The sequence below is a fragment of the Dermacentor silvarum genome, chromosome 8 (assembly GCF_013339745.2).
Source record: "Dermacentor silvarum isolate Dsil-2018 chromosome 8, BIME_Dsil_1.4, whole genome shotgun sequence".
Classification (NCBI taxonomy): domain Eukaryota; kingdom Metazoa; phylum Arthropoda; class Arachnida; order Ixodida; family Ixodidae; genus Dermacentor; species Dermacentor silvarum.
The window spans coordinates 119820147-119847437 of record NC_051161.1 but is presented as its reverse complement, the minus strand read 5'-3'; the positions used below and the strand labels follow the sequence as shown (position 1 = coordinate 119847437).

The 27291-nt window shown below is 45.6% G+C and overlaps 1 protein-coding gene across 1 annotated transcript in view; it reads right to left on the bottom strand.

Moving 5' to 3' along the window:
* The window catches only part of LOC119461642 (potassium voltage-gated channel subfamily KQT member 1-like), a 283324-nt gene that overhangs the window by 69741 nt on the left and 186292 nt on the right, over positions 1–27291 (bottom strand). Inside the window, exons 6-7 of the mRNA XM_037723006.2 lie at positions 4493–4603; positions 1730–1914 (exon numbers count right to left, since the gene is read on the bottom strand). Coding sequence (XP_037578934.1) covers positions 1730–1914; positions 4493–4603 — 296 coding nt within the window. The remainder of the gene's footprint in view (positions 1–1729; positions 1915–4492; positions 4604–27291) is intronic.

Here is a 27291-nt window from a genome sequence, read left to right as displayed (position 1 = left end):
AATTGTCCACAAACACGTATCTGAAAAGCATGCAGCAATGCATACACTGAAGGGGAGGCCGGGAACGACGCATTGTTCCCGAACTACTCTCCATTTCCAGGGGTTAATTTGCAGCTGTGCTTTATTATGATCTTGGCTCAAGAAAGATAGTTTCGATGCATTCGCATTCGTCCACCTGAGCATTTAACAGGTACCGAAGGCACCGGCACAAACTGCTGAGGCGCAGAGCTTGGCATGTAACCTATAAAGTACTATTTCATTATGCCCTTACATTCAGTCGCGGCCTCTTCTCGTTGCTGAGGTAAGAACCTGTGATTGTGAAAGTGGAGTGTGATGGTTATCGTGATAGTGTGAAACATTGGAAGTTGGGGGCGTTCAAACCACTAGTGCTACCTTTGGTGACATGCAGCGCTTGAAACTTCATGAGGCAATCGCTTAAAGACCATTGTCCTTCGCACGTTTCCTCTTTCTTTAATAAAGTAATAATCTCTAATGCCTCTCATTTGTTTCGCAAAGGAGAGAAATCCCATTTCGAGTGAGCATTTTCATCGCGAACACTGGCTTTAATTGATTCTGTGGGGTTCCCTGTCAGCATGGGTAACTTTTAATTAACAAAGTACCATTAAGGTACTAAGCATACCAATAACTATGGCCTGCCAATCCGAAAATGAAGGAAGGGGTACACGTTCTTGCACTGCTTAGATTTTTAGCCTGTCATGAATTATCATTAACAATTTTTTTCATAACTTCCAGGTTTACGAATAAGATATAGATTTGAGAGATTTAGGCCAAGGTTACTTTGATGCACGCAGACCTTTGTAACGCATCAAATTATCAGAGAATGCAACTTGGCGTAAACCAGCCACTGCAAAATATTGCCATGTTATTCTAGTTAAACTACAATAGAATGCAGCTCCAGTTTACAAGAAGGTATCAATGAATGACGATGTACGAGCGCTTGTGGTATAACAACCTACGATGCCAGTGCAAAAGAGCCGAGAAGCCAAATGCATAGAAGCCAAAGCTTCTATATTAAGCACACAATGTATACAATATTCAAGCCTTCAAAAACAAAGTTTTTCAAGGCTCCTGGTGTGGTTGTCTGTTCAGAGCTTTGAAGGCTAAAATATTTTTACATGTACGTATTACCTAGATCACTACGTACGGCACCGCCTTGATGATGGTCAGCGACGGTGTGACTTGGCACTTACGCGTCTTCTCTGTTTCCATTCTGTGGTATTTACGCTTGCATTAAAAAGAAAACGCATTCTCTGTGAGTGCTCTCGTATTAGCAGAGAGAAAACAGCGCTCCACAACCCTCACCAAGCTGGAAAACCATCCATATTAAGACGAGACAGCTCTCAGCTCTGGCTTTCACTAACACGAAAGCAAACGACTACGCTCCTACGTTTTATGACAGGCCTGATTGCGCCGACAGGCCGCAGTCCCAGACGTACGCTTTCGCATCTGTGTTCGGACAGTTTTTTTTTCCTTTGTGCTGTTCCAACCTCCCACTCTTTTGTCTTTGTAGTGTAGATGAAAGAGGCAGAGATTTTCTCCTGCTGAAGAACCTGTTTCGTTTGCCCACACTCTCAAAGATTATTGTGTTCACACGAACGAATTGTTTTCCCATCTCGAGACTGACATGTGCGAGTGATGTGGCCACGAAGCTCAAAGAAAAGCGTGAACCGCGCATGCCCGTTTTTGTCGCTCCGCCAAGGCTACTTACGTGGGTGGACTGGGCAGAGGGACCTGATGAATCTTCCACGTTGCTACGGACATGGAGTTTTCATCTGCGGCGTAGCACCTCCACAGGCACTGGATTAGAGTAGCAGCGGGCACACGCCGTCGGATCATGTGCTTTTGTCGCTGCTGCTGTTGTACTTTGAGCGCAAATCCAGACCCCAGGATGCCCTGTGACCGGACGAGATGCCATGAGCTAACACTTCTGCTCAATGCGGAAGAGAACGAGAATACTCGATTTGTCAAGAGAGAGGAGAACGCGAACATTACGTGTATTTGTAAAGTTCCTGTTTTTTTCTTGAACTCATTATTTTCCGAAATCGCAGCAGACATCCGTAGAGAACGCAGCCAAAGTTATGCTGTCCACGAATATAACGTGTCATCCAACATCTGAAATATTAAATTTTTTTCTGATTCGTAATTGTTTATCTGTTGTCACGTCTAACATTGCAGAATACCTAGTTCTTGGAAGTCCGTCTGAATCCTTAGCCATCAGGTAGCTAGGAAGGTTAAAGAAATATCAGTTTGTTCGAGTAATGAAGGTCAAGACTCACGTAGAGATAGCCCAATCAGACGACTCTGGTATAACGTAGTACACTGAAAAGCGTTTGCAGATATCACATGCAGTTCTTGCCAGTATGACTACGGTGCACGGTGTTATACCGTAGTGTCAGACGGCGAGTATAGGGGAACATCGTGTTGCTTGTCGCAACCTACCCCTAAATTTCAGACCCGTCACTGTACGTCTCAACTTATAAAATCATATAAAGAAAAATGAAACGAAACTGAACCTCGACTCAAGAAAGCTAAACGTAAGTATCGCACGCAATTGTGCTAAGACGATTCTCTGCCGACACTTTCCTGCAATTCTGCAAAATGTCAGAAATGCAGTATGAAAAAAAAAACGAAGAAATTTTTCCCTTTAAGGACGACTTGGCTCGCACATATCTTGCGAGTTTCCGAAGAACTAGGCCCTCCGTCAATGTCAGAACGGCGGAAATATGAACTGGGACGGAGGCGGATGTCCTCGCGTGAAAGGTTTCCCGTGTGCGCTTCACTGCCTCCCCTGGCTTTTCACCGTCGACAATTCTCGCTCGGTACGCATACGGATAGATGGCGATATCCGCAAGTATGCGACTCAATGCGACGTAAATCAAATTTTGGCTTTCTGTCTAAATTTAACTCGAGTAACCATGAACAAAATATACATACGCGCACTACTTCGATGCATTGAGGTCCCAAATTTAGTAACTTCCATTTAGACTGCCCAAAATATTCCCTGCGCAAAAATTATTGCACGAAACTTAACACATTTACCCTCCCAGACACGTCTAGTCAGGCTTCGTCCAACGAAACTGAGGTCACCAAATGCTGTCGGAAAACTACCTTTGCCTAAGGGCATCCATCCTTGACAGGAATGGCGGCTGAGAGCAAAGTGTGCGGGATGGGTTCCAGGGTCGATATAACACAACAAAGCTTTCTGCACTGACGCGGCCTACAATGTCTGACAAAGTGCGCGAAGCTTCGTTCAGTAAGTGCAATCCAGGAAGTCGCCGCTTCCGAAACTCGCTAAGGCCGGCCCTGAGAAGAGGTCGCACACTTCCCTGATAGAATAAGCCGCGGGACTTCATATAAAAGGCAAAAAAAAAAAGAAACGACCTAACCCAATACCGATGTGCAGTGTGCTTATGCAGCGTTCTGCTAAGAGCGATATATTTCTCAGACGTCTCGTGCGCTGCTGATGCCTACGGAAGAAAACGCCCAAAGTATTTTGTGCTTGAGCGTTTTCCCCCAAGGGTAAATAGAGGGATAAAGCGTAATCTACTAAATTCGAGTGTTTCTGCTCAGGTATTGCGCGTAGGCTAACTTAGATCTTTTTTACTAGATTCCTATTTTATATGACATCGATATATAAATGTTGCACAATAGTTATACGCTAATCAACACACAGGAGTATGTATGCTCTATTGTTGCTGGACATTCATTGAAGCGACGTCAGAACTTCAGTTCAGTGCTATGGGTATTTGATTGCGCGTAGGCTAACATATGTCTTGCTCGTTAGATTCCTGTCGTGTATAGTATCGTTTTATTAATGGCACACAATATTTATTCTTTATTGAACACTCACAAGCTTATGCGCACCATTGCCGTCGAACGTGGAGCTTAGTGTTCCAGTGTACTTTTCCCATCTAAAATGACACCGACGTATGAATCTGTCACAGTAGATATACGGTAATGCACACTCATGAATATATGAACGCTGTGGATGTCGGCAACAATCCGCGTAAGGAATAAGAGACACCAAAACAAAGCACCAAAAATCTGCAGTTCGCTGCTATTTCGCGACTCCTGGAGTTCTTATTTTGTGTTTCTCACTTTCAGTTTTTCTTACAGTGTACAAGAATGAGCGTAAATTCACATATAACACTTTTCATGCGAAGGACACACAATAACCATAAGTGAAAAGCCCCTTCAAAAACCAGACACTTCATAGCAGCCGTGTAGTCATCTGCATCCGTCCAGACAAATAATTTTTTACACGCGAAAGGCGTTGGACATTTACAGCTGAAAGAAGGCGAGAATAACTCACTAAATTCGCGTAAGTACTCGACTTTCTAGATGGTTGTTTGAGCCACAGCAGCTAGGTCATAAACGCAGACGCACACACAGTGAGAAAAGTGAAAAATAAAAGTGAGAATTTGCAAAACATTGAAAAGTATGGTATAGTGGTAAACCGGCAGCCACTTACAGCAGGGAGAGCAAAGAAGGAGATTCCCATGAGAGCACAAAAAGATGCAATCAACTTCCCGGGCCACGTGACGGGCACGGTGTCACCATAACCTACTGTACAGAGGGTGATCTGAAAAGATAATTGACAAAGAAGACACAGATCGGGTTTGTATTCCCCAGCAAACCGCACAACACTTTACATAGCTGTGACACTTTATTCTATATTTACCTCACGAGCGTGAACCAGTTTCCGATAGGCATGTTACGACAACGTAAAATGTTCGGGGTTTCATGATATCACATTTCACAATCTTGAAAGAAAGACCGGGCAGCAAATGACGGCTGAAGCATTTCTGCAGCAACACCTAACTGCAGAGAACTGCAAAGTTTAAGCCCACACGTACAATTTGCTCAAGCTAACACTGAAGAGTCTGGCTTTATCACGCTTCACGTCCATCTCGTTTAATTCACGTCAATGTTGAACTCATTCCTTTTCAAAGTCGATAAGCGTCATTTCGCCTTAGTACGCGAGTCTTCACACAAAAAGCCAAAATGCGCAGTTCCTTAGGGGTGCACGTTTTCCTAAAATTCGTCCAAACCAATCACTCGTCGGGGAGTATTCGCCCCTGCAAGACAGCATGCACTTGAATAAACTGGATATTAAAATTGGAAGTGATCGAATTTTGGAACAATGGGCCCAAGCTTATACGTGCCACATGTGAATGCCAATTAAAGCGAATACCTGGTGGTAGGTGTCTCTGGCATGATTACTGCTTTGTTCTCGCTTCGAATAAGGCAGACCGGCGGAGCCTCGTCGAGCTATATCAGCAAACTGAACAAGTAACTCAGCGCAATATAAAAGACAGCGCTTGTCCTTGTTTGTCCCTTTCTTGTGTCCGTCTTTTATATTGCGCTGAGTTACTTGTTCAGTTATGCAGAACCAACTAGCCCAAAAATTAACTATTCTATATCAGCAATATGCCAGCAATAAGTTCCTGTGGTTGCCGCTGTACAGCCACGGCGTAGCGACAGTGCTCCGATAGAACCGACGAGTAAATTATTGGTATTTCCGGGTGGTCGTTTGAGAGCGCTGTGGTGGAGCTAAGAAAGTGATCAAAACAGCTTTAAAGCTACATTACAAGAGAACGTGGGTATGGAAGTGAAGATCCTGCTTTTTTATCATCTGCTGAGACCGCTATTTGAACATTAAGCCGAAGCCAGCCAAGCACGGTATGGCAAGCACTCGTTTCTAGTCGCCCTGAGCGGCTACTCTGTGCTCGTCGTCTGCTTGTCGGCTGCGCCGCTCGAAAGTTGTAACGCTCGGCCAATTGTGCGGATGCTCCGTAGCTAGTGCTGCCGTTTCAACGGTGACAATACCGCTAGCTATCCGGCGGCTAGCTGTACGCAAGCTTACCACGAACCAAGCCACAATTGGCGTGTTGTTCCCAGGATTCAACGCATTATGTGCGCGTTTCGCGAGTGAAACCACCAAATGCGAGCGACCAATAACATGATTGCAGCGATAATACTGTCAAAGCGATCACTATCACAAAGCAAAAGAATGCGCACGACACAGTATGGCAGCATTCTAATGCCGTTTATTATTCGGACTGTACGTAATCAGAACCACCACCCAAGAACGTGGAGCCTCGTGGTATTAGGCAACTGCGACCAATAAACCAAGTTCAGGCGTGCAACTTCTCCCGCCTTCGGCATCTTCTGCGAGCCTCCACGACATCCTTCCGCAAGCTTTTCTACTCGTTTGAAACACCGATTTTCTTCTGCGCGACGTCACTGTCATTCTGCAATAAACTGCTAGTTTCATACATTTTCGCGGCCGAATCAAAATCTGAAGACTGCATGTTGTAGAACACGCAGGGTGTCGGCGTGTGTTATACTTTACGAAAACAGTCCATGTAAGAAGCTACTGCGGCCTGGTAACTGAACGGGCTGCCTGGCACTGAATGCCTGGCTAAAATGCATTGCCTGGCACTGAATGTAACCGGAACGTTCCCTATTCAATTCATTTTGGACCGGTACCAATAGGACACAAGAAGTGTTGAATTGCCCGAGTTCGGTCCAAAAGCCTGTATGGTGGTCGGGATTCTTACTGATTAGCCAGAGACCGCGACTATGAGGGTACTCAGTGTAGAACTACGGCCAAACGACCATTTTGGTGTAGCCTTGTTCCTCTTTTCCTACATACCACTAGCATCATGAATGCACCCATTTCGATGGAGGTGAAATGCAAAAACTCCCTTGTACCGTGCATTGAACTCCAGCTTTTCAAACCTAATTCATAGTCACCCACTACGGCGGGTCTTAAAACCAGAACGTGATTTTTTTGCACGTGAAATCTAATAATTAAATTTATAACATCAATGTTGAAGCGTCCCCTGCGATACTTGTGAGTTCTTCGAGAAACGTGAGAATGCCGATGATACGCAACAAATTCATATGAATTTACACTTCGGCGTTTGAAATCGCCTTCATTTGCCGACCTTTGACAACAGACACAACACAGAACTTGAACGTAGCGTTATGCGCTCTGTTATTTTTTATTTACATTAACAATCTTCCCAATCGTCTCACTTATTACACTCCCTGTCTTTAATACACCGACGGTACAACGCTTATCGCCACTTGCCCTTGCTTGCAATGTTTCACTCGCATTTCAATCGCGACCTCATAGCGTTATCCTCCTGGTTGAGAAGCAATTGACTCATCATCAGTTCTTCAAATACTTAAGTCATGGATTTTAGCTCCAAACATCCAAACCCCCTGAATATTCTGCCCGCATTTATCATTCGCCACCGTATTCTCTCATCTGACAGCTGTACATTCTTAGGAGTTGAACTTGGCAGCTTGATGAAGTTTAATTTACACATTTTATAAATGCGGGAAAGAATGTCACACGGTATTAAAATTTTTCTTAATGTACCAAAGTTTTTGCACCTTCCCACTTGAATCACACTACATTCACCGACCTCTATGAATTACTTGCTATATTGCCTATGGAGAACCTACAGTTACCTACAGTGTAGATAATCCTCAGTATCGAATCATTACTAATTGCAATCTACTTCATTTTATCCACACACAAGAGTTACTCAGGGCTACCGTCACAAGATTTGCATCGAAATACAACTTTCCTTTGCCAAAAATACGAAATAATTGTGGCCATACTTTAGCCTATTTACGCACTAAAGCTGTCAACTTCAGTGCCATATCAATGCAATGAATTCATACTTATCATAATTCAAACGTAGTTTTCTATCTTTTGCTTCTTCAGTGTATAATGACTACCTAATGATTGTCAGTTGTTCTTGTAATTTTACATGTTTAATGTTTTACTTGAATGTTTTCAAATGATTCAATTGTTAGATTACCAAAATTACGTGAACAGTTGCTATATTTCTTTTATATCCTTGAACTTCGTTTATGTATACGAAATGGAATACCGTACAGTGCACTGATGTACGCCTCTCTATTGCATTGAGAAACTTAATTTTGAGTAGCTGTTCTCACTGCTCTTTCAGTGATCGTTAACTGTTAGTGTTGCGTATCTGTCTGCGCGCACGTCAGCTTTAAAATGCGTAATATGAGAGGTCCCACTGTAGCGGCTTCAGTGCGAAAATAAGCGGCATCTCGCTCTGAAAATACCAAATTGCGTCCTGGAGTGTTTAGGGCAATATGATGTCAATGGAACCATACATTACATAGCTTCTAAGTCCTTATCATTGCTTGCAATGTCATACATATAGATATTGAGAGCTCGTTAATTATACTAAGCTCGAAGTGTTTTGAACACCGTGTAAAATTGTTCAAGCGACGGCTTTAGGCATTCGTACAAAACTAGTAAAATTAATGTCATTGCACGTGCCAGTGAAATAATATTCAGTAGGAAAAATAAAACATTCTCGATCAATTCTTTACATTCCCACAAGGTGGCCAGCACATGCATCACAGAATCCGTTACATAGCCTCAGAGGCAGTAGTGGTGCGGATGCTTTTGTACGGACGGTTTTCTTGCTGCCTACTTCAAGCTTCGGTGAGGCAGCCGTTAACTCTCTTTTCTGTATTTTACTCCTCGGAATAAAGCAAGAGGATATGAAAATTGATGACATGAGATTTTTGCCACCATGCATCGTATAGTGACGTTTTATATAAATAGAATTTTAACAATCAACTAGAAAATTTGTATCGATCGAGTGATGAGCTCTTCCCGAAGCAATATACTCAATTTAACTAATGCTCACTGCATATATAATGCCCGGCAAGTTCTCGGCACGAACTTGCAGCCTATAAGAGGATCAGACTAGCTTTCACGAACGTTCGTTTGATGAATGTTCTATCCTGGCTTGGCATTTTCACTGGGTTGTGGTCGGCGAAGAGAGAGGCTCGGAGGTTTTCATCGTTTTAACGTATATGCACCCGCAAATGCGGACTTCTCGTAGCAAAAGCGCGCTTTCGGTTTTGCCTGCGAGCTCAAATACAAGGGTAAGGGTGCAGCTACTGCGTCCAAAACGTATTCCGTTCGCCAGAGGCAGCAAACAAGAAGACCGCCAAAGAGACTAAGCCTTCGATTGACGCAATCAGGATGATGCGAGTGTGGCTGAATTATTCAGCCGCCATCAAACGAAATTGGGGTGGCGAAGTGGCGCGGAAACATTACAGAAAGTCTCTGCGAAAGGGAAGATAACTGTCAGAGAGTTTAAGCGAATTATTTATGCCGTTGGGAATCTCTGATCTTGTCCCGGAGGATACGCCGAGTTTCGTCGAGTGCTGTTGAGGTTTCGAAAAATCTGAAAATCTAAAATAAAAGTTCGTCTAGCTTTTTTGTTTTGCTGTCGTCTGACACTAACGTGACAGCAGCAACTCTCATGATGGCAGGACAAATAATGCACTTTTGACAATTCGCTAAAAAAAAGAAAAAAAAACTGGTCATAAAGCACTGATTTATTTTCATGTTCAGCATCTGATACCGGTTTTCGGAACTTGGTGCATCGAGTAACCCATCATGGTAGCTCCGTGGCTATAGCATTGCGCTGCCCGGCACGAGGTTTCGGGTTCGATACGCTGCCGTGAGGTCCCATTCCGAATGCAAAGGTGGAATGCAAAAATTCTCGTGTACCGCGCACTTGGTGCACGCTAAGGAATCCCAGGGGGTCAAAATTATTCCGTAATATTCCACTAAGGCATGTCTCATAATCATACCGCGGTTTGGTCCGTAAAAACCACTGAACATTAAAATGATCGAGTAAACCCCGTCCGACACAGTTTGTACACGATCACGTCTAGTGGAAGTTACGATCTCAGGAAAGGCACACATTTACTTCGAGTTTTTTATTCGCGCCATGAATGTCTTTCCTTCGTCTATTTTTTTTTTTTTGTGTGTGTGTGGGTGGGTGAGCGTGTGTGATTTTTGTTTTGCTGTTTTTGCAGGATGCCAACAATTGCACCTTTAACTGCCTGGATTTTCTAAACGCCCGTGAATGGCGAAATTTGTTTCAAATACCTACCGCCTGAGCGGCGCGTAACGCATGGAGGGGTAAAAAATTTCCAATGCAGACCTGCCAATTCTCATAAAACCGGCAAGCGAAAACAACGTCATTGTGTACGTGGGCCGCCTCGGCAACACACGTTGTGTCAGAATAACATTCAAAGGCGACTGTCTTCCCTCGTACGTGAAGGTAGGCCACTTTCGCCACCCGGTTCGACCATATGTTCCGAGGCCTATGCAGTGTTTCAACTGCCAGAAGATGGGCCATGTGAAGGGCGTTTGCAGAAATTCCGCAATATGCCCCCGATGCGCCGAACCCCACCCAGAAGAAAAGTGCAGCGCAACTACTTTGAAGTGCCCAAACTGTCAGGGTGCTCACAGTGCTTCTTCCAAAGACTGTCCACAGATTAAGAAAGAGATTTCTATTCTTAGACAAATGGTGAGAGACAGCTCAACCCACAAAGAGGCCGCTGAAAAAGTCCGACGAAGACGACGCCACCGTCGAAGGTCCTCACGACGGACAACGTCAACTTTTAAAGATAGGTCGACCGTTCATAGAACACAGCCAGCTGCTGCTCTGAGCGCGACAAACGCCGAGGTTGGAAGAGAGAAAACTGGGAGATCTCTCTCTACAAAGGAATGGCCACCTCTTACGCCTACACGACCTGTAGCAGAGCCACAGCAGAAGCCACCTCCTCCAGTACAGCAAGGTGCTGCATCGGATGACTTGCAGAATACAGATAAACAAGTGGTCGCTCTTCTGCGACCCCTAATGAGTGCCATTCGCGTGTTATTGAACAACATGCAGACACCGTCAGCCAGAAGTGCACTTCAAGTACTGGACGCTCTGAGTCCGGTGCTGGCAGCCCTTGAGTAGACCATGGCTCAACAGCTACTGCCTTTCAGGGATGAGGTCCGAAAAGCAACAATTTTTCAGTGGAATGCCCGGGGACTGAGATCGCGCATTGCTGATTTTCGTCGGTTCGTTTACGCCCATATGTTTCCGATCATTGTCATCTGCGAACCGAACTTATCCCGCACAATCAGGCTCTCTGGATATGAATCATTCATGTCATCTACTACTGGTGAAAACAGCAAGGTTATGGTGTTTATTCGTCGCAATCTCACTTACATTCACCAGCCTGTGGTTCCTCATGACGATAATCAATATATATGTCTAACAGTGAAAAAGAAGAAACTTACCATCACCGTTGTGGGCGCTTACCTGTCTCCATCAAGTCGATTTGATCAAACAAGACTACGCGACATCCTATCATCAACTCCTGATCCGTGGGTCATCATTGGGGATTTCAACGCTCATCACACACTGTGGGGCAGTACGAAGATCAACGCGAAAGGCAGACATTTGGTATCCGTCGCCCATGACAATGAACTTTTGTTGTTAAATGACGGCAGTCCTACGTTCTTACGTGGCTCCACGTACAGCAGCTGTCTGGACTTGGCGTTTGTCTCACGAAGCCTCGTCAGACGTGCTGGGTGGTTTGCAGATATAGAAACACATGGGAGTGACCACATTCCCACATACGTCAAAATAAGCGGATTATCTCCTTCCAAGATACGCGATACCATCCAAAGAGTGGACTGGACCAAATTTCAGTCTCTCATGGAAGAGCACTGTCAAGACAACATTTCACATCGTTTGGAAGAGACTATCAAGAGTGCAGTACAAGATACTATGTGCACTCTGACATGCTCTTCGAAGCTAACGGAATTTGATATAGAATTAGAACGACTTCGAGCAATTCGTCGACGTGCTGAACGAAGGTACCGCCGCACGCATGCAATGGATGATTTACGGACCGCCAGACGCATCCAAAAGAAGATCCAGCGCCGGTTAGCTAAGCTGGAATCACAACGCTGGGCTGCGTTCTGTGAGTCTCTAGACCCTCGCAAGCCTTTATCGCAATTGTGGAGGACGGTACGAGGTCTCCGGACACTGCCCGTGCAGCGGTTTCCATTCAAGGCCCTAGCCCTTTCACAACAGCGACCGGATATTGACGTGGCAGAAGAGTTCTGCGCCAGATTATCCGGCCAACTCACTTCTCCCAACAATTTTCCGCCTTTGAGTAGCTCTCCACCACCGCGAGATCAACGCATGGATCTACCTTTTTCAATCCATGAACTTAAGGCAGCACTAGCTTTGTGTGGACGCACATCGGCTCCAGGACCTGACGGCATTTCTTACAGAGCCCTACGTCATCTGGGTGAGCGCGCAAGCATTGTTCTCCTAGAGCTCTACAATGAATCTTGGCGAGATGGCACGCTCCCGATAAGCTGGAAAACCAGTCGCCTGGTTCCACTACTGAAGCCTGGCAAATCGCCTTTGGAGCTCTCATCGTATCGCCCGATCGCTTTGGCTAGTTGTGTGGGCAAAGTAATGGAGAGAATGATCCTAGGACGCCTGGAGTGGTACCTAGAGTACCACAACATTTACCCAGAGGCTATGACGGGCTTTCGCCGTGGTCGATCATCAATAGATAACGTCGTCGACCTAGTCACCTACGTTCAGCACGAAAAATGCCGAAAGCGTCTTTGCGCTTCCTTGTTTCTTGACGTGAAAGGGGCATATGACAACATTACACATGAAGCCATACTTACTGCTCTCGAAGAGGTAGGTGTGGGCGGCCGGATGTTTCAATGGATACGCGACTACCTCTCCATGCGATCCTTTTTCGTGAACACTGAGGACGGCCACACCTCTCTACATTACAGCTACCGCGGCGTCCCCCAGGGCGGTGTCCTCAGCCCTGTGCTGTTTAATCTGACTCTCCTGTCTCTCATTGAGCACCTGCCAAGCACAGTTCAGCTATCAATGTATGCGGATGACATCTGCGTTTGGACGTCTGCAGTAACACGCCTACAACTGCGTGCGAGGATCCAGAAAGCCGCATCTCAGACTGCTATTTACCTCCGGAATCGAGGTCTGGAAATATCGTCTGAGAAATGCGCACTTGTGGCATTTACACGGAAGCCCATGGCAGACTACAGCGTATTGATAAATGGCCAAAGAATACCCTACATTCGATCTTACAAGTTTCTAGGCGTTATAATTGACAGAGACATGTCATGGAGCCATCATGTTTCATACATGAAGAAGCGGTTAACAGGCATCTGTCACCTGTTTAAGTTCTTCACTGGAAAGACATGGGGAATGTCCACAAGTGCTATGCTGCAACTATACAATGTGCTGTTTCTTGGCTTCCTGCGGTACAGCTTGCCAGCCTTAACTAACGTCAACAAAATGAGTCTGCGCACCATACAAAGTGTTCAAGCACAAGCGCTCCGCATTTGCCTAGGCCTGCCTCGGAGTGCATCCACAGTGGCGACTATAGCAATTGCTGGAGACCACCTCGCCAAGACTCACATTGAGGTTGAAGCATTAAGGACAGATATACGACATCTTGCCCGGACTCCCCACCACCACCTGGCATCTCTGCCAGCGGACAGACAACGTACCTCTTTCTGCCAAACAATAGCCACGCATGGTGAATCATTACCAACTTGCTTCACTCCTGCCGCAAGACCTTCGATTCCTCCGTGGTGCCTTACACAGCCAAATATCAACCTGACAATACCTGGCATCCACAAAAAAGCAGAGCTGTCATCACCAGCCCTTAAACAGCTCGCCTTACTTCTGTTGTACGAGAAGTACCAAGACTCTGCCCATATATACACCGACGGCTCCGTCCTGCCGAACAGCTCTACCGCGGCAGTAGTGATACCAACGATGGGCACAACTATTAAATTCAAGACGTCTCACGTCACAACATCGACGGCAGCAGAGCTCGCAGCACTTTGTGCCGCGCTGCAATTCATTAGTGATCAAGTGACACACAAATGGACAATTTTCTCCGACTCAAAGGCGGCTCTGCAGTCTCTACTATCACCTTTACGCCGCGGTCCACACGAGCAGCTGGTCTTTGAGATTGCCGAGGCAATACACAATCTGACTGAGATAGGGCAAGAAATAACTTTTCAGTGGCTTCCAAGTCACTGTGGAATTATCGGCAATGAACGGGCCGATCAAGCTGCCCGCACAGCTCATAAAGAAGATCACAAACGACCCATTCCACTTTCTAGGACTGACGCTGCACGGAAGCTCCGCGTGATCGCCCACCAACGCACAAGGTCACAATGGAATGAATCGCACCTCATGCATGCTCGCTTATACTCTCTGGACCCAACCCTAAGCCTTCGAGTACCATCAAGGCTTCGCCGAGGAGACGCAACACTTTTGTGCAGATTATGGTTGGGCGTTGCGTTTACCAACGCCTATGCGTTCCGCATAGGAATGGCCGACAGCGCAGCCTGTGACCACTGCGGCAATGAAGAATCAATTGTACATATTTTGTGCGACTGCCCGCAGTACAGTGCGCAAAGACATTTTCTTACCAACACGTTCAACCAATTGGACGACCGGCCTCTGTCGGAAGAAAAAATTCTCCACCACAGACTGGACCCAACGTCACAGAAGAAGGCCGTGCAGGCGCTTCTGCGCTTCTTACGAGCCACCGGCCTATCTGACCGACTTTGATTAGAACGCTCTTCCGGTGCAACGAAAATATCGCACACCTTCTTTGTGAGTGCCCTCGTTTTAACCCGCAGAGAGCAGCTCTCTCAGCCACGATAGGTCAACTGGACAAACGCTTAATAACGCAAATCAACATCCTTGTAAACTGGCCTACACGAAAAACAGCGCGAGCCACCTTGAAGGCACTGGTGCGTTATTTAAAAGACACCGAACTCAGTGACAAATTGTGACTGTACACTGTGTGACGTAGGATGGGACGTTGACACTATTCAACACTAGAACGCCTTCGCAGACTGACAATGCCCACAGAAACAGTTCAGTTGTGTGTGTGTGTGTGATTTTTTTTTCTTTCCTTTTTTTTTCCCTTTTTTGTACTTATTTTTTCTCTCTCTCTCCTGTCGCATCCCTTTACCCCTCCCCCGGTACAGGGTAGCCAACCGGAGATAATGTCTGGTTAACCTCCCTGTCTTTCCTTCACCTTTTTTTCTCTCTCTCTCTGGAGGGGTAGAGGTTTCTAGCCGTCTATTTTCTGGTCCGGAAGACTGAACATTGGGTGGCGGGAGTCTCTGAAGATTACTAATCTTTCCGTAGAAAAAAGTGATTTGAGGAGAAACTTAGAGTAGTTAGGCAGTTTTTCCGAGTTGCCCTTTAATTTTTACTCATTCATCGCATATCAAAGTCCATGGTTTTGCCCCTGAACGGCAGCATTAAGAACAGTCAAGATATTTATCGTTCTAGTGTACATAAAAGTTTTTTCTTTTTTTTTTCAGAGCGACGAGCCCGCTCAACCAGATAACTAGTGGTGTTACTCCGCGGAGCCAGGTTAGCTATGATGGGAACGTGAGTTAGCTTATAGTATTCCCGAATGAATGCTTCATTAGAGTGTTTCAGCTAGTCCGCCAACTTATTACTGTTTATGGATTACTGGGTAATTGGATCCATGGATGGCAGTAGCGACGCTGGTATATAGCGATCGTCTTTTGCTCTTTCTCCAACCACAATGTGTTTTAAATGTTTTTGCGTTGAGCCAATGCTATTGTCGAAGCAAAGTGATAAAAAGGACTGCATGTTTACAATTATCTCGCTACCGACGCTTTGTATGAGCAGTTAAAGGGACACTAAAGGCAAATACTAAGTCGACGTGGACTGTTTACATACCTTTCCAGAAACCTCGGAACGCTTGTCTCGTGGAAAGAAAAGACTTAGTTTACGATAAAATTGGATCTGAAGGGTCCAAATACCTTCATTGCAATTCAAATCACCCACCACGCCAACCGAGGAGTGGTGACGTTGCATACGCCATTACCGCCCTTTGCTGCCGTTGATGAGTGAAACGGCGCCGAACAGATGGCGGTACGGTGCGCAGCTGCAGCTGATTTTGCTAAAGCGGCGTAGACCGTTCGGGCATTCCGCGACGTCGCATGGAAATGGAATTCTCTGATACTTGCAGTCAGTGCGAGGTTCGCGAGCCAGACAAACAAGCGCAACACTACACGATAACAGAAAAACATAAACGCGCAAGTGCGGGCGGCGCAGAGTCGAGCGAACACGAAACCTTCCGACCGCCCGCGTTGTTGTCAACGGTGTAATGTCAGTTAGTTCTTTTTTTGTAAAAGTGTAATAGAACTGGTGAAGTAGTATTTTCTTTCTTCTTATAATACAGTACAATGATGTTTTATAACGAGTGGTTCAGTACTAGCGACATAATTTAAATGAGGAGTGCCTTCGTCATCGGGCGAGTACCTGAATGTCCCGGGGGGAGTCTCTAATCGTGTCCTGCATTTACCTCAATTTCTCTATTACTAAGGCTCTGCTCGCGATAATATTGACGCTTTAGAGATACTCGAGCAATAATACATCACTTTAGCATGACTTAGTATCTGCCTTTAGTGTCCCTTTAAGTAGGATACGGTAATTTAAATTATTACCGTATTAGCTTTGTGAGCTGTCTTGATGTGTGAACTGATGCGTTCCTTTTTCTTTTCTTTCCCCTTTCTTAATCTCTGGTTTTCTAATATTTTCTGCCCTTAACCCACCCCCTGTGCAGAGTAGCCAACCGGACACTTAATGTGGTTAACGTATCTACCTTTTACCTCTTGTTTTCTTCCTCCCTTGATTTCACTCCGCGTCACAGCATGCCGATATATGCTTTGTTGCTGCCGTCCACATCTCCTGTAACCCAGCGTTCTGAAAATGGTGATGCGCTTACTGACAAGTTAAATTGTATTTTTGCGCCGTGTCATTGATTACTTCCCCCATTCATAAAATACACTCTCCTACATCACTCTTAGTGTCATCGTGAAAGTATCGAATCCCTCACAGGACGCTTAACTGCAGTGGCGGCAACGGTGGGGCACATGCATGCTGCCTGAGCGGAAAAGCCAAATGAAGCATGCGGAATTTCTAAAGTTACATGGCGCGAAATCTTTATCAGCAAAAAATACTACTCGTGCCGAACTACACTTCTCATACGACTGAAGGTTATGAAGAGGGGCCGTATCCACAAGATTTTAATTCATAAGTGACGCTCACCACTGGCTGGCCGCATTCGCTATGTCCAACGTCACCATCAGCTGGAATTTTCTCGCATAAGCAATTCTAACGAAAGAACTGTTTGTGAATACTGGCTCAAAACCGGCAAGCACCAATCTTGTTATTTGCTCTCCTCTGGATCGCACGCGCACGGAGTTTCGACATCTCCAGATGCGAACAGGAAGAGCTTACTCAATCACGTGTGATTCGTTAATGTCGACACCAGGAGCGCGTACCAAATGAAAAAAAAACATTTATTTTTCCCCCTTGCGCGCTGACCTCAGCCTCGATGTTCTTTTTGTCCGGCGGAGCGGAAGTGGTCGATATGGATAACAAGCGGTGGTGCTGCCAGACGAACTGGGTGCAATTAAGCGGCATTTAAATATCGATCGGGCAAAGCTGTGCAAAAAAGAACACTAATAACAACATATCATATTACAAGGAGGGGAAGAAAATGCGGTGTTCCGATTTCCGGGCACCCACGGTGAAGCTCGATGGTGCCAAGAATTACCGTGTGGGACTCGTTCGGAAGAGGAGGGGAAGAGGGAGTGTTACGTGCAGCTGGCGACTCTGCAAAAGCTGCCAGCGACTGATTCGCCCGAGCGCCGCTGATCAAGTACGGCAGGGCCGTGAGCGCGTCACAATACAGGAGATAACACAAGGCTAAGTAACACCATAGCATCTGGTAACACAAGGGTAAAAACAATAGGGATGACGTTCGGAGCAAAAAAAAATTGTCTGATATGAGCACTACTTCAGACAAGATTATTATTATTATTATTATTATTATTGTTATTATTATTATTATTATTATTATTATTATTATTATTATTATTATTATTATTATTATTATTATTATTATTAACTTTTACAAGTGCTTCGGCGAACAGTTCGTCACCTGTGTACGATGTCGTATACTTCATGACACGAGCGTTGGGGAACAAAAAACAAAATATTTTCGCAAGTTAAGTGTTCACCCTGCAATAGAATGTTCCAATCCACAGTTGTTTGGATACAGAACTTAGAATATGAATTAGCGGCACAGAAAAAAAATTACGGTAAATTATTTTGGGTTAAAAAGATTTCACAAAACGTTTTCAGTGCCCAGCTTTGGCCGTTTGGTTGGCTGACTGCAATGCATCATAAGTATGTTAGCAAATTCATGAACTTGGGAACGCAGGTCAGATTTGAGGATTTCAATACTTTAGGCACAACAATGTGAGATACTAAAAATATGCGCTAAGAAATATGGGCTCTAACAGAGTATCCTGGTCTGCACGTAAGTATTATTGTAGATACCAGATTACGCGTACAACGCACTTTAAGCCTGTAGCTGGAAAAGATGGCGGGTAGTAGAGTGTGGAAACAAGCTTAGAGGTCTTTCCGTAAACAATAAATATTAATTAAGAGCATACAGTTACTTTATGAAATATGTAAACAGCCTAAAATTGGTAATAAACAAACCTAGTCGGAAAATAATTTTGCGGGATTCGCCATAGCACTTTCATAACCTCGACACCCTCAAGCTATCTATACGGTCATGGTTGCAAAAGTTCCAAGTTTGCAAACCTTTAGCGCAGTAGCAGTGTGTGTATCTGTTTTGTTGTTTCAAGTTATGAAGCAGCTATTTTTCTCTGTTCACTACATGCATGTATATATTTTTGTTAGCCGTTCCATGTATGAGTTGCAAAAGGAAGTTCAACTTTTGCGACAGCGTCGATGTTCGAAATGCGCGTGATTTCGTCATTGATTTCCCATTCACGCTCTGTTTACGTCTCTAAGCGGAAACAGAGCAATCAAAAGAAGCTGATGACAGCCGACAATCGCTTGCCTTCGCCTTTTATCACCGCGCTGCATGCTCACCGTCTCTTGGCACCCTTATCCTTCCACTAGCGTCACGATGTTTTCAATAAAACGCCCTGCCAATGCATTAGTAATGCATCTGTAATATATCATATGTATTAAATCATGGAAATCCACTTCCATGGATTACTTTCGAGCGATGCCTTCGCCACATGCCTCTTCCCTCACATAGAAGCAATCTAATATCTGCACAGTAGATATTGTTTATGTATTGTTTGTAACAAAAACGTTTGTGCCCAAGCGTTGATTTCTGAAATGTTTCGCAAGTGATAATCTGTGTTGAACGTGCATTGCCAGCAGTATTTGCACGTGATGTGTCCTTCCCCTTTCTCGTGCATCTGTCATTAGGTTATTAAACGTGACAGGTTTAATGTTCCTTTTATCACGTCATTTCTTCGTCACTTCGAACGTTACCAACCGTAAACCAATGTAATGACGTCTGGTAAAAGGTGTCGAGTACGTGTCGTAAACTTGTCACTAAGTCCTAATTTTGCGACAGACGTTACTCTACATGTACTACCCATTCACTTCTTTAATACGCGTTATTGCTAAATGTGCATAAACGCAGCCTGGACAGCTAGCTGCACAACTAAGTGTAAGGCAACTACTGGCAAGGCGCTAGTGCTAGTGCTAAACAACCATTTGGTTTGTTGGCCTCGGCAAGTCAGAATGTCACAGCACTCATTCATATGACGACAACTGGCAGCTAGTCTAGGCCCGTTGATACGAGGCACATTTAGAACTTTGTTTTTCTTGCAATAGATTCACGACGGGTCGCCCTATAGTGCCACGGATATGTTTTTACTTCATCATACGAGACTTTGGAAGACTATCGAATGCATCAGTTTCCGTCGTGAGCATTAACAGGTGGCCGCCACGGTAATTCGGCGGTATTTAAGAACCCTGCTGTGATAATAACGCCATTGTGTACTAATAATTGTTTCGTATGAAATTTGGAACAGCAAAACGTTCGTTTTGACTTAGTAAGTCACCCCAGCTGTCTGATCAACAACACCAGGCACTCCACAGTCTTCATAATAAATGCTTTGGAGACCTTTTACTCGTTACGTATGAGGCACGCACGCATGAACAAGCAAATACTACACAGCGTTCGGCGATCGTAAAGGTATGCGCTCATGTATACGACTATGCGGCGCAAATGAATTATTATCTGTGAAATTAATATACGGGGAAGAATACAAATCCGCCTCCAACCTATGCTGTGAAAGTGGCTGTACAGGGAAGCCGGTGCGGATGTTACACAAGTATACTACCGCCCCAACTGACGTCACATGACGCTACACAAGCACCACCACCACAAGCGGCGTACGTCAAGCGCGCCCGCACGTGTGCGGAAGTGCCGCGTACATCGTCGGCATTTTTCTAGGCCGTCCACCAAGGGCAAGTGCCTGATGAACCTAAAGTATGGTTTAAAGGTAAATTGCGTCAGAAAATGCGTGAATTACGACTTAACGAGAAAACATAAACATGTTGCGCGGGAGTTCAAAGACAAAGTCCTTGTCCTGCTGCCGGTCGAGGTCTGTCAGAGTGACCACGGCCGCTACGTGGTGGTACAGTTAGCGCAGTATGCATCATCATTCTTGTAGGCCTTCCGCCTAACGCAAGTCCGTTATTGAAGTAATTGACTTGCTCCGAGTAAAATGCGTCGGAAAATTCGAAAAGTACGGCTTACACACAACCTACAGATATGATAGAATCGGACTGCTATGCAAATATGCCGGAAAACATTAGTCTACCACGTCTAAACTGATGCACAAACCCATTTTTCCAGCGGCCGTTTTTTTCTTCTTTTTTGAGCACGCCACGAAAAATCTCGGCCAACTAGAGGCTAACAGCTTGGCTGTAATAACAAAAATAGGGTCCATTGCACATTAATATATTCGTTGTCTATCTATTCTATGTATCTATTTGTTAACTATCTGTTCAGATAGGTCAAGCACCACAGCAATTTTCTGAATGAAAAGGACGACTCATCTTAACGAAGAGCAGTCGAGAAAACTGTTTTACAGATACCATACTACCTAAATATAGGTTCTCACTATCGCGATAATTAAGCAAAGTGCTCATTGCAACAACTGTATCGCATGCAGGTTTCTTCTCCATTGAGCATACCTTACACTATACTGCCGGCCCAACATGTAAAAGAAACGCTGGATAGATTTCATATAGGTTTCTTGACGGTTTATGTGCAGATATACTTTCGCGCATGTTCCATTATTCAGGAACATAGCCTATGCCCGCTTAAGATGAACTAGATCTTTTCTTTTTTTCGGACAGCACAGGTGAAACAGCTGCTGTCTGTAGCTACAACGACCTACCCGTGTAGCTCTCGTGGTTCCTGGACTTCCTCAGGCGACGCATGACGATACTCTGGCGCGAAGCCAATCACTGTGGCTTCTCTTTCATGCGCGGTTTTCCTTCCTATATATAGTAAGTAGATATCTCTCGTCCGTTACTACGGTTCTGTTGCCTGCCTCGGCGGCACCGTAGGGCCATGTGGCTGAGGATGAGATGTCGGCGTAGAGGCACGTTATCTTTGAATTTATCGCGGACTCAAAACTTAACAAAGATTTCATAACATGGAAGTCGCGGCCTCGTGACTAAATTTGGAGTTAATCGGCAGGGTAGTGTTAGAACGGTGAAGTACGCGTCGCACCTGCATCTTTTTGGGGGAGTACATTTGTACAAAAACAAAAAAAATGAAGTGCTGTTCTTAATAAAACAATTTGAGTACGATAATAAATTGCTTAATATTTAATGCGCTGAATTATGCACAACTGGACCTCCGCTCGAGGGTATCATGCACAAGCGCTATTATATCTTACGGGTTGGATTTCCTGTCTTTAAATCAGAATGTATAGGAGTCGAACTCAGCGTAGCAAAAACGATACCATGAGCATTACAGGGCTAAAGTCAAAGATGCATGAGTAGGGTGCTGGGGAATTTGGTTTACTTCTTCACAGACTTTATACATCAAAAGCTTTCCTCATCAGGCGCACAATGAATTGCATTACCAGTAAAAATTTGTCTTAGCATCAGGCTTACTGAGCAAAAATAAAAAAATAAAGCTGCAATAACCTTAATATGCGTATATTTATCGCGCTATGTAAACTCGAGCATTGGCCTATTAAGCAAACAGACAAAAAAAAGTTCTGGATATTTTTTTTTTCAAACTTCTTCGCTACGTTCCGCGCCATGAATTTCACTACCTGTTCTAAAAAAATCAAAATTGCAAATTACAATTATGACACGTGGTGTAACATGAAAACAGCAGACCAGTACCACAATCAAATCAGCGCACAGACGTTCGCCTGACTACGAAATGACTCTTCGTTACTTCACACCGCTGTGCCACAGCTCGCACAGGTCGTTATCGCAACGAGCCGGCAATATATCTGCTCTTTCAATATATTGTCGAAACGTCAAAAACAGAGGTCGCACAGCCCTGATCAAGAGGAATAGCAGCAGGTCGCCTTTTTAATACAGCGCGCTACTGCGACTTCTTCTTCGCCGCGCTTTGATAGAAACGCGCATGCCTGCTCGCATAGTCCTCCTCGTCATCGGAGCACAGGCGCGGCATTTGCGGCCCTCCGAAGGAAGCATCGTCCCGATGCGCAACTTAAGCATATGAGGGCGGTGTACAAATGGCACAGAGTAAGACACGCAAAACAATAACAGAAAAAACAACAGAAAGAACAAACGAAACTTAGTTCGACAGATACGGCTTCATCCGTACCACACGCACCACTTCGGGTAAGCTCTTGCGGCGACTGGAGCTACTGTCACTGTCAGGAACGACCTCGTAGGTCACGTCGCTCAGGCGTCGAATCATTCTGTACGGCCCAAAGTACCGTCTTAGCAGTTTTTCAGAAAGTCCACGACGGCGTATGCGTATCCAAACCCATACTTTATCGCCGAGAGTGTAGAGAACGGACCTGTGTCGAAGATCGTCCCGTTTTGCATCTTGGTTTTGCTGATAGCAGATACGTACGCGGGCAAGCTGTCTGGCTTCTTCGGCGCGCTGAGTAAATTCGACAACGTCGGTAGGTATGTCGTCACACTCGTGAGGCACCATGGCATCCTACGTCGACCTGGCTTCGCGACCGTGGACCAAGCTGTAGGGTGTCATTCGAGTAGTTTCTTGTCGAGCGGTATTGTATGCGAAAGTTACATAAGGCAAAATATGATCCCAGTTCTTGTGTTCCACGTCGACGTACATGCATAGCGTGTCTGCGAGGCTCTTATTAAGCCGCTCGGTTAGTCCGTTGGTTTGGGGATGATATGCGGTTGTTTTCCAGTGGCTTGTACCACTTGATGTGAGAACCGAGTCAAGAAGATCTGCAGTGAAGGCAGTTACCCTGTCTGTGATGACTACTTTTGGGGCACCGTGCCGAAGGACGACGTTTTCGATGAAAAACGAACCGCTTCGGCTGCTGTGCCCCGCTGCGTAGCTGTAGTCTCCGCGTAGCGCGTCAGGTAATCGGTTGCGACAATGATCCATTTGTTTCCGGCTGTAGACGTTGGAAATGGGCCCAGGAAATTCATTCCAACTTGGGTGAAAGGCTGTCCTGGTACCTCGACTGGATGTAACAGACCTGCAGGCTTGCCGGGAGGTGTTTTGCGTCTTTGGCAGTCGGCACATGTTTGTACATGATGTTTCACAGCAGCGGGTAGCTTTGGCCAATAGTACTCGCGTCGGAGTCGGGACAGTGTTCTCGTGTAGCCTTGATGACCTGAGGTGGCTTCATTGTTGCATGCTGTTAGTATTTCTTTGCGAAGTGATGCCGGTACGACAAGCAGGTGCATGCTATCACTTGCAGAAAAGTTTTTCTTATAGAGAACATCATTCCGCAGACAAACAACGGCAGTCCCCTGGCATAGAGTCGCGGGACGTCTTTACTTCGGCCTTCCAAAAAATTAATGAGTGGGAGCAGCTCTGGGTCGTGGCGCTGCTCCTGTGAAACGGTGACGGCGTCGACGACTCACAAAAATGCAGCATCCACGTCCACGTCATCGTTTCCTGCGGGCTCGACGGGTGACCGCGAAAGGCAGTCGGCGTCGGTGCGCCTTTTCCCAGATTTGTAAATTATGGTCATGTTGAACTCCTGAAGCCTAAGACTCCAGCGCGCCAGACGGCCAGATGGATCTTTCAAGTTAGTCAGCCAACAAAGAGAATGATGATCGCTGACAACTTTGAATGAACGGCCGTACAAATACGGGAAAAATTTGGTAACCGCCCACACCACGGCGAGGCATTCCTTCTCGGTAGTCGAGTAGTTTTCCTCCGTACGAGAGAGAGTTCGGCTGGCGTAAGCGATTACTTTTTCGAAGCCGTCTTGCCACTGCACCAGTACGGCCCCCTGACCAACATTGCTCGCATCGCTGTGAAGTTCTGTAGGGGCTTCCAGGTCAAAGTGCGCAAGAACTAGAAGCGTTTGCAGGCGCTGGCGTAGTTCGTCAAATGCTGCTTGCTCATTTTCACCCCACAGAAAGGGAACATCGTCGCGTGTAAGGCGTGTTAACGGGGCAGCAATACGTCAATGCTCAGACTATTACCACAGAGGAAGTACGGTAACAACATTCATATTTACGCAGTTTGAAGTACTAACTCAGTAGCACTAAACGAAAGCGTACTAATTCAAGGTATTTCATTTCCGTGAGGTATATTTTTGGCACAATGTGCTTTTTTTCTGCGCACTGCTTTTCAGTTGTCGTGCGCTTCAATAGTTAAAATCTTGTGAGCGTGTGAAAGCAAAATGTGGCTACAAAAAGTGTGCGACTGTGCACGCAATGTATCGCTCAGCGCATACAAGCTATTCCCGCAATGCACGTTCAACACAATGTCGCTGTTACTAACGCAATTAACGCGCATCCAACGCGCAGGAATCTGCGTGAAGCGGTTATTGAAATGCTACAAATTTGCCTATTTCATTCCTGCGTCCTTGGCGTATAGAAAAACTGGCGCGCGTGCGCATGGTCTCTCACATCACCGTGCTATCGCAATGTAGCATTGTATGTGGCGATCATCTCAAAGATCATCGCATAGAAGTGCGCATGCAATTTTAGCCTAATAATTAGAGCATTGCGTTGCTGTGCTAGGGGACCAATGTTCGATCCCACCACCGGGCACGTAATTATTTTACAGCGTAAGCTGTTATAGGCTCATTCCAATCGCCGTTTCGGTTCGCGATGGTGTCCGCCGCCGATGCCGGTGACCGTCACCGCTATCGCCTGAAGTGCGAAAAAAAGTACCGGGTCCCCGCCGGGATCGAACCCAGGCCCGCTGCGTGGGAGTCGGATTCTTCACCACAGATCCACGCAAGCGCTGGCTATCAGGCAGCGGGAAAATGCTACATAAATGCCCCCTAGGCAGGCGCGCAGGCGCAGACGACGAGCTGCGGTTCAGACGAGGCACGCAATCAATGCCTGGTTAATTCAAGCAGGCTAGGTGACTATTTGTCACCAGCCCGTTTTGAAGATTCCAAAAAAAAAACAGTCATCATCATCAACAACAACCTACCGTAGCACGAGTAAAGGGATGTGAGATGTGCGCCACGTATTATGGATACCTCTTCAGTACACGTTATGGCGTCTCCTCGCAAGGTACGAACCGCTGCTGAAGAAGCGAATTGTAGAGCATCGTGCGCGGCTACAACCAGGCATCATCAGGCTCAGCAGTCTGCTCTCCAGAGAGCATTACAAGCCGCAGCTCGCTGTCGACGCCGGGTGGACAGTTCAGATCGTTCTCGCCAAAACGAGGCGGAGAGACTTTGCCGCGAAGACCCTGTTGTGCGTGGTGCCGAATTTGGAGCTACTCTTGAGCTGCTCCACCAGCTTACGCTGTGACTGTGCTGCGTGGGCCGCGCAGGCGTGTGCCCTTTTTTTTACAGAGACGCTGTTTATGGCTAGGGTTCCATGCATTTTCGTGTCCGCCAACAAACTCCACCGCCCGCTCACTGTCGTCGTTCCAAGCGCTCGCGTTCCTAGTTTCCTTCCGCTCTCCCTGGGTGGCGGTTTTGTCGCACGTTTCTACTTTGATCCGACTTCCCGAGCTGGCGGTAGTCTTCCACGCGAACGTATGCCGCCGATCAAAGCCACCAGTCAAAATAAAAGTGTGTGTGTGCGTGTGTCTTTCTTCGGGATGACCGCCGTCAACGCTCAAGAGAAATGAAATTTGCTTATAGCTATGATCTAAGCTGGTGTCAGCTCTGTGTCGTGTGCTACACAATTTCGCTGGTAATTCACCTTCACAGCAGTGGCATGGCGCGTGATTTTTTTTTTAATGTGTGCGCCATTCGGTGAGACAAAAGCATCGCCCAGCAGCCACAGCCAGGAGAGTACGGGAGGGTCGCAAAAAAAGTTGCGCTTTGAAATGATCAAATTACGGCTTTGAAGCCAATGCGGGACTATTGTGGCTGTCAAATGCGCTGCACGTAATTAATGTGCCTAATTTCAACCCTATAGTGTACCACGTACGTTATCCTATTAGAGTGGTGATTAATATTGAAATATACATAAAGCCTGAAGAAATTGCCAGTCACGTGATACCACAAACGTAACGTCTTTTAATTAAAGTATTTGTTCATTCTGAACATTACTTAAGGCATGTGCTAAACTTCATAAAGGTGGTATTTCTCATGTACCATGTGGTTGAATAAACTCAAGCTCAAACACCACAGCGATACCAGAGCGATGAAATTGGCATTTGAAATGTGGTGACGTTTTATCATATTTGATAACAACAATTTTGTAGATGTCATTATCGGAAAAATGTAAGCATCATCATCATCGTCGTCATCATCGTAAGCCTATTTTTTTAGGTCCACTACAGGACGAAGTCTTCTTCTGGGACCTGCAATTACCCCTGTCTTGCGCTAGCTAATTCCAATTTGCGCCTGAAAATTTTCAAATTTTCTTATCCCACATATTTTTATACCGCCCTCGACTGCGCTTCCATTCTCTTGGTATCCACTCTGTAACTCTAATGGTCCACCGGCTATCTACTCTACGCATTACATGGCCTGCCAAGTCCATTTTTTTCTCTTAATGTCAACAAGAATATCGGCAATCCCCCGTTTGCTCTCTGATCCCCCCCGCTCTCTTCCTGTCTCTTCAGGTTACCCCTAACATTTTTCGTTCCATCACTCTTTGCGCGGTCCTTAACTTGGTTTGCATTTTCTTTGCTAGCATTCAAGCTTTTGCCCCATATGTTAGCAATGGTAGAATGCAATGATTGTATAATTTTTTTTTTCAACGACAGTGGTAAGCTTCCAGTCGGGTTTAGTAATGCCTGCCGTAAGCGCCCCAACCCATTTTTATTCTTCTGTAAATTCCTTCTCCTGATCAA